Genomic DNA, 12,102 nt, shown 5'->3' on the forward strand with positions numbered 1-12,102 from the left:
CATGAAATATTATTGTAATATTTTTGAATTATTTGAAAATGTAAAAAAAAAATTCTTGGCTTGAAGATTGTATAGAAAGAAGTACAAGGTCAGATTTAGCCCACAGGCTATAGCTTAGCATCCCCTGATATAGGAGTAGATTAATGGTTAGAGTAAAGGTTTTAGGAGATTTTTTAATTGATTGATTGATTCATCCATTCAGGCATTTGTTGAGGACCTGCTCTGTGCCAGGCTGTGTACCAACCAATGTACATATAACAGAAATAAGACACAGTGTCTGTCTTCAGATGGTTTAGCATCTAATTAAAGAAGATACTTCTAAAAAATAAAAGTGTAATACACTGCTATATTTAAAATGGGTAACCAACAGTGAACACTGTAGAGCACAGGGAACTCTGCTCAATGTTATGTGGCGGCCTCTCTGGGAGGGGAGTTTGGGTAAGAATGGACACATGTTTATGTTTGACTAAATCCTTTTGCTGTGCACCTGAAATTACCACGGCATTGTTAACCGACTGTACTCCAATATAAAATGTTTTAAAAGATAAAAATGCAATAAACGTATATAGTGCAGTGACCTAAGCTCAGCACAGGAAAGGCTCATGAGTTCTGTTCCTGGAGATGGAGTTCTTTACATCATGGCCTGAATAATGCCCAGAAATAGACAAGGAAGGAACCACATGAAGAAAGGCTCAGAAGCAGTTTATTTTGTTGGACTGGAATCTCTCTCCTTCAGGTAGATGTAATGACAAAGCCCTGGAAAGGCAGCCCTAGGAGGAAGGTATCATATCTGCCAGGATTTGGAGTCTTGGGTGAAGGAGTTTGCAGTGTGCACATCTGATCCTTGGAATTGTCTCTCTGAAAATCTTTTAGAATCCACAGTCTCCAGGGAAGCATGTGGAGAACACCCTGTGGAGAGAAGTCAGGAGGGAGTTAGCTTGGAGACAGGGTCTGCTTGAGAATCAGAATCTTGTGGAGAAGTCTGTGTTCATTAATGCAGAAGCAGGAGTTATGGAGGGGTTGGGGATATCAAGAGAAATATTAAGGAAAAAGACCCTGATGGGCCTTGTGGCTGATGGATGTGTGGAGGATGAGGGAGGTAGCAAAAGTCTAGAATGACTGGTTTGGATGTCCCCTCATGAATGGTACCATCCGCCTCACAGATAATAGGAAAGTGGACATGTTTTAGGAGAGGGTAAATGGATCTTTTGTGCTTCCTTCTTTGGTGAATTTTAAGAGAGTTCTCATCATAAGGTTTAATTCCTGTATCTGTAAAACAGGAATAATTACTTCTGTACTTCTTTGGGGAAAGAAGTGGGGAAAGACTTGGAATGACCAGCCTCTCTTGGCAGTCAGAATGAGGATTAGTCACCGGTGTAGAGACAAGATCATTACCCTCAGCAGGTCGGGTCTCTGAAGGATGAGTCATGACTGTTTGGTAAATAAGAACCACACTGTCCACTTCATTAATATATGTGAGGCACTCTCAAATTAATTACGGACTTGCAGCCTACACCTTTCAAATGTCACAAGCATCTTTCCAACATTCTCCATTTTCAGATTGGATGGAGTGATTTTTACACTGTCAGTTTGCCTAACTAGTGCTCAAAAACTTTCTGAGAGTTCTCTCTCTCATTTTTTGCCCATTCCGGAGTGGAATTTGTTTTTATTTTCCATGCAAATTTCACAAATTCTGTTAAGAACCATTGTTTTAAAACTTCCAGATATTTCTCATCTAGGTGAAGTGAAGTGAAAGTCGCTCAGTTGTGTCCAACTCTTGAAATTCTCCAGGCCAGAATACTAGAGTGCGTAGCCTTTCCCTTCTCCAGGGGATCTTCCCAACCCAGGGATCGAACCCACATCTCCCACATTGTAGGCAGATTCTTTATCAGCTGAGCCACAAGGGAAGCCCACGAATACTGGAGTGGGTAGCCTGTCCCTTCTCCAGGGGATCTTCCCAACCCAGGAATTGAACCAAGGTCTCCTGCATTGTGGGCGGATTCTTTCCCAATGGAGCTATCATGGAAGCCTAGGTAGAGACCCCCAAAATAACCTTTGCCATTGACTTTTATTTTTTATGTTTTTTATTTTCCATTTTTTCTTACATTTTATTTTTTTGCTGAAGTATAGTTGATTTGGATTTTCCAGAAAAGAATACTGGAGTGGGTTGCCATTTCCTTCTCCAGGGGATCTTCCTATTTGCAGGCAGACTCTTTACCCTTTGAGCTACCAGGAAATCCCCATATTAGTTTCCAGTATAACACAAAGTGATTCAGTAATGCATATATATTCTTTTTCATATTCCTTTTCGTTATAGGTTAGTATAAGATATTGAGTAGAGTTCCCTATGCTATACAGGATGTCTTTGTTTGTCCTCCATTTTATATGTAGTAGTGTGTGTATGTGAAGGGGGCTACCCAGGTGGCTCGGTGGTAAAGACCCCCCCTGCAGTGCAGGAGGTGCAGGAGACGTGGATTTGATCCGCGGGTCTGGAAGATCCCCTAGAGGAGGGCGTGGCAACCCACTCCAGTACTCTTGCCTGGAGAAGCCCATGGATAGAGGAGTGAGCCTGGTGGGCTACAGTCCCTAGGGTCATACAGAGTTGGACACAACTGAAGCAACTTAGCACACACACACATGTATGTTAATCCCAAACTCCTAATTTATCCACACCCTCTCCACTTTCCCCTTTGGTAACAATAAGTTTCTTTTACATGTCTATAGGTCTATTTCTGCTTTGTAAATACATTCATTTGTATCTTTCTTTTTAGATTCCACATATAAGCAATATTACATGATATTTGTCTTTCTCTGGGTTTTTAGATAATTTACTTAGAGAGTAAAAGTATTTAGAAAAAACCATTCCTAGGTCCTCTCAATTGGCTTATATTTTCCCAGTCTCCATCATGATCAAAACTAGAGGCAAAGATACTATCTGTCCATTGTAGTCAGAAAACAATAAAACTCTGTCTCAATTTCTGACAATGGAAAGTCATCCAGGAAAATATTAGTAATGATGCAGGTAACATAAGGTTAGACACTAAAAGGTTTTGCATAATACTTTTCTTGTTTGTCTGTTTCTGGCCAGTTTTAATTCAATAATCTATTATGTTCCAACTAATGGTTTATTTCTCCATCACCAACAATTTTGCACCTTTCAGAATTCTTTTGGGGATTCCAGAGCAAATGGCCTTAAGCATCAGCTTAATTGTCTGGGAGATTTTCTTTGCTTGTTAGAACCGTTGGGTCCACAGCATTATCTGCATGGGGGAGTAATTCCCCTGCTGCCGTCAGTTTTACAGTTCCTCGCTTATAGGATTATGGTTCATTTTACATAAAAGGATACTTGGAATGGGGCTTACTCAGAGTGCTGGTTTTGGGTGCTTTTAACTGGAACCAAAGTGATAACAGTTTGAGGAGACTCCACATACCTCTTGGAGCCTGGAAAAAGGTAGAGAAAGCAGGATTTGGGGATGCAATTTGAGATTAATACATGATTCAACAGATAATGTGTTAATCTTAGCTCTGCACCTGCCTTGCATGGGATACTGTGAAACATAAAACACACTTTGAGCCTAGAGTAGCTTATTTTGGTTATGAATGTGGGAATTCAAAATACCCATTTCAACAGGAGTGTAAAGTCTTAAAGTTTTTGATGAGTATGAGATATATGACAATATATATAACAATGAGAAGGAAATGGCAACCCACTCTTGCCTGGAGAACCCTATGGACAGAGGAGCCTGGCGGGCTACAGTACCTAGGGTCACATAGAGTCAGACAGGGCTGAAACCACTTAGCATGATGCACATATAACAATATATATAACAGATTAACATATGTTAAATATAGTTTATAAATAAAAGTGAAAGTGAAGTCTCTCAGTTGTGTCTGCCTCTTTGCGACCCCATGGACTACATCCTACCAGGATCCTCTGTCCGTGGGATTTTCCAGGCAAGAGTACTGGAGTGGGTTGCCATTTCCTTCTCCAGGGGATCCTCCTGACCCAGGGATTGAACCTCGTGTATTTTAAATATATGTATGTAAAATGTATATCAGTATACCCTCATATTTATACATAAATATGTAAATGAGTAAAATTTGTCCGTAAATAAGTAATTGGGATAAATTTACATATTAACATATTAATAAGTGAAAGTGTTAGTTGGTAAAGAATCTGCATGCAATGCAGGAGACTCAGGTTCGATCCCTGGGTCGGGAAGATTCCCTGGTTAAAGGAATGGCTACCCGCTCTAATATCCTTGCCTGGAGAATTCTATGGGCAGAGGAGCCTGGTGGGCTATAGTTCATGAGATCACAAAGAGTTGGACATGACTGAGCAGACCAGCACTTTCACTTTGCATATTGATAGCTGTATAGAACAGAGGAATATATAAACAGTTAAATAATAGCACTGAAGAGTAGCCATGAGAAGTGTGCATTGAAATGTAAATAGACACATTTTTTATTTTGGATTTAATTCACATATTACCCATATGTTGATTGCATGAGACACACACATATCTGTACACACATAATTGAGTTCAACTTAGGAGGAGAGGAACTAAATGATAGAAACTTGTGTGCCTGACTTTCTCAGATCAGGTATCTGGTCTGAGCGCAAGGCAGTAACTAATATTAAAAGCAGTGGAATATACCAGTGGGTCCAAATGGAAAATTCTCCCTGTCCTGCTCACCTTGCCCTGAGTGAGTGAATGCGGCGTCAGCAAAACAGCTGTTGTTTATTTCCCTACCCCACATCTGTCCTTGAAGACCATCACGTGGGCGAGGAGCAGGCAGACAATGTTTCCATCATCAGGCGGCACCAGCCAAGCCCGCGACCGGCCTTATTGAGTGGACGAAAGAGCCTTGGAGAGACTGGGCCTCCTAGAAAAATAGGCTTGTAAGTCAAGAGCAAGGTGGCAGCTCCCTGTGGAATTTGGTGGCAAGAATGAAAGCAGGCCTGAATTGTGAGTTGTTGAGTCTTCTGCTTGAGCATTCAATTCTTAGCTTGAAAGAAGTCTCAGTGCCAAAGGAGTGTATATAGGGGAGGAGTGGCTACCATGACAGACAGACACTAGGCTGTACCAGGATGGCTTCAGCTGACATGTCTTTGTGAGACACGTGTCTCTGTGACTGTCCCGCTGCATGAAAGCAGTTTGTGAATGCTGTTGTATTTAACCAACTCTGTGAGTAGGGCTTCTTTCTCTCCCTAGTTTGGCAGGTGTGGATAAGGAAGTTGCAAGAGGTCTGTGACTGGTCCCATGTCTCACACCTGGAAAGTGACATGGCTAGGGCTGGAATTAAGGCTCTTTTTTCCGGTCACCTCCCTACTGTGATGTGAGAACCATAGCATGGCTCTGCCTTCTTAGGTGTTGACCAGTTTATGTTTAGCTGTATGTTTAGCTGAGGGAAATTATTCTCTGGTTAGGGAGCCCCCTTTGTGTGGCAGTTGAAAGCAGAGAGATGTGCCTGTTCCATGAGGACTTGCTGGGAAAATGGGATTTGAGTTGAGCCTTAAAGCATAGTTGGAGTCTGACTCAGTGGAGTGGAAGGGCGGGGGGTGTTCCAGAAAAGAGCATAAGGTAAGCAGAGGGAGGAGTTTGCCTGCTTCTCTGGGGAGCTAGCAAGTAGATGAGTCCAGATATTTCAGAGTATTTGTATGTGTGTGTGTGGTAGGGGGTAGCTGATGGATCTGCATTGGTGGCAAAAGTAACTCAAATGGATTTACCCCCAGTAAGGCAGGCTGGTTGAAGCCCTCTTTGAGAAAGATCAGGAAATTCGAGGAGAGCCTTCCCTGTTAACCCTGTTTTGTTCTTTCTCTTTGATGACCTCCTACAGATGCACAGTAGATGGAATTCATCCACTTACTTGTTGACTCACTCCGTCCTTTCACTTCGTTTCACTTGACACACCTTTATTGTGTACCTACTATGCTCCAGGCACTATGTTAGGTCTTAGTGAAGTTAGTAAAAGAAACCCTCAATGTTAGGCGAATTAATACACGAATGAGTGAACAAAAGATATGGGACAGTAATGTAAGAAGGAGGAGAGGGGACTTCCCTGGTGGAACAGTGACTTAAAGACTCTCTGTAATCCTGGTGCAGGGAGCCTGGGTTCAGTCCATGGTCAGGGAGCTAGATCCCACATGCTGCAAGTAAAACCTGGTGTAGCTAAATAAATTTTTTTTTTTTTAAAGAAAGAGTAAAGGCAGTGATATAGTAGAAGAAAAGAAGGAAGGGAGGAGACGGTGATACTGGACTGTTTTTGTTTTTTTCTAATACAAAAGCAAGAAATGTCGTGTATTTTAAAAACTGAGCTAGAATGCCATTCTGGGGGCTTAGGGAAAAATCAAAATGTATGAGAGCTCTCTTCAGACCTTAGATGGCTTATGGTAGCATCTAAAATTGCTGGCAAAATTATGACCTTGTAACTCACAGCTGTGTCGTATATTCCTTAGCATACAGTGTGATTTATATACCAAGTCAGTTGCTTTAAAAAGGAATGGGGAAAATACTCACACAGCAGAACATTTATACAGTGTTGTTATTTTTAACGCATAATTCTTTCATCTGAACCTGCATTGATAGGAGGGGTGGTGGTCTGTGGGTCAAGGTTATTGACATAGTTCCTGCAGGGTGGGGTGGGGGTGTGAGGATTACTCACTTACACACTGGGGCTAGGCTACAATAGCCAGAACACAGAATCCTACCTGCTGTCTCCTAAAGAGAGCCATCCTCTCAAACCCCTTCTTCCCATGAAATTATACTAAGCATCTACCAAAGCTTCATCTTGACTTACATTAAACCCAAGCAAGAAACTTAACTTTTTCTGGGAATTGTTTCTCCCTAGGAAACAAAGGAGCTCTGTAGGACAGCTTGTAAGGAAGCCATAAATGGGATTTTTTTCAACATATTTTTCAAGTCAGTATGGTTTTGATCCCTGTGAAGGAGTAAGGGAAGGAGCCAGGAGTAGGCTAGGACCTGTGGAGGAGGGACTGTGGGAAATAGATTCATCCACTTCTTCCTTCTGTGAGAAGGTGGCGGGAGAGGAGACCCCATAGCCCAATAATCAAGGGTGAGAAGCCCTGAAAGTTGAGTCCAGAGACCCAGTTGTGGTCTAGGCTGGGCCCCTGCCAGTCTGGTTGACCTTGAACAGCTCACCTGTAAAAAGGACAGGAGCTCTTGCCTTTGCTACTTAAGGGATTTTTTGCAAAGATCAAAGGAAATACCTCTTTTAGTCCTGAGCCTATGGCTAGGATTATTTTTCACTTGCTTTGCCTGTTTCGTTTTCCTCTCATTGCACACAGCCCTTTTACTTCAATGAAGAGTCTCAAGGACAATGACCTGACTCAGACTTCCTTCTCTCTCAGTGCTTTTTCTTTTGTTTAGTCTCATTTCTGTCTTTCCACTTATTCCTGATTGTTTTCTCTGAGCTTGTTAAAAATCTGGTCTCTTGCCTGGGTAGGGCCTGTTTGTACTCCTTTGATGTGACCACATGCTTCTCTAGTTAGATCCTTCTCTCCTAGCTCATTTCTGCCTGCCCCCGACCCATGAGGCACCAGAAGCTAGGATAATAGAGGCAGTTCATTGCTGAGCAGAAGGACCTTGCTGGGCCATTTGGGATGCAGGTGACCAGAGGCTATGGCTCACTGCACCGGTCCTGGAGAAGGTGCCAGGATGCTGTTCCCATTAAAGGCAGTGGGGCTTGGAGGGCATGGAGGCATCCCGTTCAGAACCTCCTAGCCTTTGGCCATCCCTGAGGAACTTGACCTTAGGATGATGGGCAAGGCACTGGGGCTTGGAGGACACTGCAGTGTCCTGTTCAGAACCTTCCAGCCTTTGGCCATCCCCGAGGAACCTGACCTTAGGATAACAGGCTTTGATTTTGGTTGGCATGTTGCTTCCTCAGAAACCCTGAACTTGCTTCCAGTCCCTCCAAGATGAGCTCTTATTTTATTCCAACATGAAGATCTTATTTTATGAGATCAAGAAAAAGAAGTCCAGATATCTTAATTATATGTTTCCAAAGTAATTCTTTTATGATTTTTATAAAAATGACATGTTGTCACTTAAAAGAAATGGAAGCAACAGAGAAAATGCAAAGAATACATCAAACTAAAACATCATAAAATTTTTGACAACATTAGGTGAAGATCATTTTAGACATCTTTCTGTGTATTAGATGAATGTTAGATAAACAGAAATTTATATGAAATGAACTCATACTGCATATGCTGCTTTAAAAATAAAAATGTCATAATTTAAATTTGTTTGAACATAATAGGAAAAGTTGAAGTGAAGGAATCGCTAACCATGGTAACTTTTAGTTCCTTAAGGCTGTGGGTATGATTAAGAGAAAGCAATTGGGAAAACTAATAGAAGTAGAGTCATGTTTTAACTTTATTTTTTAATTTGATGTAATAAGGATGAACTTTCTGCTGTGAAAGGAGAGAAAATTGCCACATTTCCATTTCCTCCCACATCCTTTCCCCTCACAAATTAGTTGTGTTATTATTTGTAATTTGTCAAGGTTTTATAACATTCTCTTCTAGAACTAGAGTTCCCATTTTCATTCGGTTTTAGTTAAGAATTTTAAGATGTGAGATACTTAGCCCAGGTCTTGTTTTTGCATAGCTGCTTCTTACAGGTTTAGTGCTGATGGTATGGGGAAGGAAGATCCTTGAGTTGAGGTTCAGGATTATACAGGATGAAATCTCTTGGGTGGGAGGGGTGGAAAAGGGGAGAGGAGGCCTGAGCGGCTACCAGTCATGGACCTGGGGGAAGTAAAACAGTGCAGGAGTGTTGTTGACCTCAGGATCAGGACTGCCGAGCTGTGAACCCTGCCCCATCACCTAATTGCTGGGTGGGCTTGGGCAAACTCTTTAACCTCTCTGTGCCTCAACTGCTGCATCTGTAAAATGGGGACAAATTACCACCCCCTCTTGTATAGTTTTGAGGGAATGAAATGAGTTACTTAAAAATACTGAGAAAGGTATCTGACCCACTGTAAATGTTTCTCTTATTAGAAAATCATGCTTGGAGACCAGTATGTAGCTGGTGGTAAAGCCTGTTCTAAGAACCTCCCATGCATCTTCCTACTCTAACCATTTTCAGAAGTCTTTTAAAATGTCAAATCTCTTTCAGTCTGATAATGTCATTCACTTGCTTTAAACTCTTTTATGCCTTTCCTTGTTCTTAGACTAAAAGCCAGTATTCTCCACACGGCCTCCAAGGCCTGCCATTGGGTGCTTCTTCCCTCTTCCAGCCCCGCCGACTGCAGGCAGGAGGTGTCCTCACCGCTTCCTGGCTCTGAACACTGCAGCTGCCCCTCCCCACGCTGGATGAGGTGCTGCTGCTTCACCCCGGGGCAGCTCTTCCTCACCTTCAGTCCTCACCCATCTCTCCCCTCCTTAGAAAGGCCTGGTATGTCTGGCTGGCCACAAAGTCTAATGTGGCCCCCGTAGAAGTTTGTTTGCTTTGTGACCATGGGCGGCAATTTGTGATTGTTTGGTTGGTTGGTTGTTTATTCTTATAGTGTGTCTGTCCCTCTAGATGGTAATTCCTTGAGGCTTGGGATCATGTCTGTCTTATTCATTGCTACACAGAAAAGAGTATAATGCCTGGCACCAGCAGGCCCTCAGTGTACAGTTATTGAACAAAATATTTATCTATGTACCTATAGATAGCTGTGCAAAAATAGATCTATCTACCTATCATCTGCCTTTCTATTCCTACCTGCCTACCTGGTTAGGGGGCAACAGAGGATGAGATGGCTGGATGGCCTCGCTGATTCAATGGACATGAACTTGGGCAAACTCCAGGAGATGGTGAGGGACAGGGAACCCTGGCGTGCTGCAGTCCATGGGGTCGCAAAGAGTTGGACATGACCTGGTGACTGAACAACAACAGCTACCTACCAATGTACACCTTACTTTTCATTTCACAGGATCATTCTGGTGTTAGAGGATTTGAGTGGAATCACACACTTTTGAGAGTTCAGTAAGTAGCAGACAGACTTTATGCCCATATAGATAGAGGTAATCACCAAATAGCTTGATTTATTCAGGCAGTATTCCTACCTGCTCTCATCCATTTTTCTCTTCACATGACAATTATGAGTCAATAAGAACTCAAGCCAGGATCCTTGTGGGAGGTTCGAGCAGGAGGTTTGAAAGGCAGGTGACATTCACTGAGTGCCAGCTGTGTGCTGCAGTGTTGGAAACTTTGTGCTCTATTTTACTCGATCTTCATAGCAACCTATGGACTGGAGTCATTTTCCCATTTACAAATGATACTGGAAAGATTATTTAATCTCTCACAGGTAATAAGTGGCAGAGCCAGGACTGGAGGTAACTGCCAGTTAAGGGATAATAATGTGGTAACCACTGACCAACTTCAGACAGCTTGCAAGGAGCCCTTTCTTTGGAGGCATGAGCTGAACATATGGGTGTCAGAAAGAGTAATTTCAAATTGAAAGCTAACACCAGCATGAGCCTAAGAAACGAAAAGTAAGGGAATCATCAGTGTGGGTTTGAGTTCACCAAGAAAGGAGGTGAAAATCAGAGGATTTGGATGGAACTAAGCAAGCATATTTGTCAGCAGAATTTGGTGGGGGGTGGGTGAGCTGAAAATTATGGAATGGTTTCCTGGATAAAATTCATCAGTCTCAGGCCTTCTTTTCCCGAAATGTGCTTCATGGAATTCTACGTTACAGAGAAAGCTGGTAAGCATTATAGAAAAAGAGCACTATGGTTGAGTAACTTTGGCAATTTCTAGTTTAATTAAAGGATTTCTTAACTGCAGGAATTCTTAGAGCCTTACTCATTGTCAGTTTCCAAGAACAGTACGTGGCACCTCTCTGGACCTCTTCTGATGGCCTTGGGGTAGTGTTCACCTACTTGGCATGGCCTTCCAGGGGTGTTAGGGAAGAGCCACAGCGTTTCCTTGTTCTCACATAACAGCAACCAGCACTCAGGAAGTGGAGGCACAGTGCAGAGAGCAGTGATAACGCCAGGTCGTTTTTATATGGGCTTCCCAGATGGCTCAGTAGTAAAGAGTCTGCCACCAATGCAGGGGATGCAGATTTGATCCCTGGGTCTGGAAGATCCCTGGAGAAGAAAATGGCAACCCACTTCACTATTTTTTGCCATAAAAATCCCATGGACAGAGGAGCCTGGCAGGCTATAGTCCCTGGGGTTGCAAAGAGTCGGACACGACTGCGTGACTAAAAACAGCAACGACACTTCTGTATACTGTTTCCTTTAAGCCTTACCACAACCCAAGAGGTAGGTTTTATTATTCCTTGGTGGACAGGTCCTGTTGATACCCCCACCACACCCCCTTCCTCTTACCTATCCTGCAGGTGGAGGTGGCTGGAATTTGAATTGCCAGCATCAGCATGTCTTTGCCTGGGGTCTTTCTCCAGTCTCTGAAGCCTACCTGTGGGCTTCTAGGTCATGAGCACTTAGGGATTAACAGTCCCCTCAGCCAGTGGAGAGCTTTGAATGCTGCCTTCTACACAGTCCACCATGATACTTGCTTGATAACTTTTCATCGCTACCTTTTTTCCCTTCCTTTTCTCATGTCTCTCCTCCCTACCTGGTGTTTCCTGAGATCATCTCCCAAATAAATAATGGGCAGCCAAATTCTTTTCTCATGTTTTGCTTTGGGGAAAGCCAAACTGAAATAGTCCATTTTATCGCCCGCCCCCACCCCCCGACCCCGCAAAAAAAAAGGCAAAACAAAAATACAATAAAAATAAAAATTGAAAGTCTCCAAGAGGTTGCATAAGGTAGCCCAACTCACAGCTTATAAATGATAATGCCAGGATTTAAAGTAAATCAATGAATTTATTGAGCACCTAATATATGCCTGGAACTAGCCTAGGTGCTGAGATGATAGGGAAAAAAGAATCCTCTGTCTTGAACAGTAAACAGAAATAAATTAGTCCAGACCTGTCTTCAGAGTCTCTGCCCTTAACCATAGTACTCTATATACTCTCTAAGCACAGATGCTTGACCCCTGCTAATCTAGGAGGCCTTTTTCATATCAGATCCCTGTGTCAGAAGCTGTGATATTCAGCTCCTATACTGCCCTTTAG

The 12,102-nt window shown here is 42.7% G+C and overlaps 1 protein-coding gene across 18 annotated transcripts in view; it reads left to right on the forward strand.

The window, feature by feature from the left end:
• Positions 1–12,102, forward strand: part of KCNMA1 (potassium calcium-activated channel subfamily M alpha 1) — a 779,939-nt gene that overhangs the window by 467,350 nt on the left and 300,487 nt on the right. Inside the window, exon 1 of one of the 18 annotated variants that reach the window (XM_086381833.1) lies at positions 4,804–4,970. The exons of the other annotated variants lie outside the window; for them this stretch is intronic. Within the exon in view, the coding sequence (XP_086237959.1) occupies positions 4,952–4,970 (19 nt within the window). The 5' untranslated portion in view covers positions 4,804–4,951. Of the gene's footprint in view, positions 1–4,803; positions 4,971–12,102 lie in introns of those variants that run through there. 18 annotated transcript variants of the gene reach the window in all.

This window comes from Bos grunniens, chromosome 28 (genome assembly GCF_055505025.1).
Source record: "Bos grunniens cultivar Pamir isolate PY7600 chromosome 28, Bosgru_T2T1.0, whole genome shotgun sequence".
Classification (NCBI taxonomy): domain Eukaryota; kingdom Metazoa; phylum Chordata; class Mammalia; order Artiodactyla; family Bovidae; genus Bos; species Bos grunniens.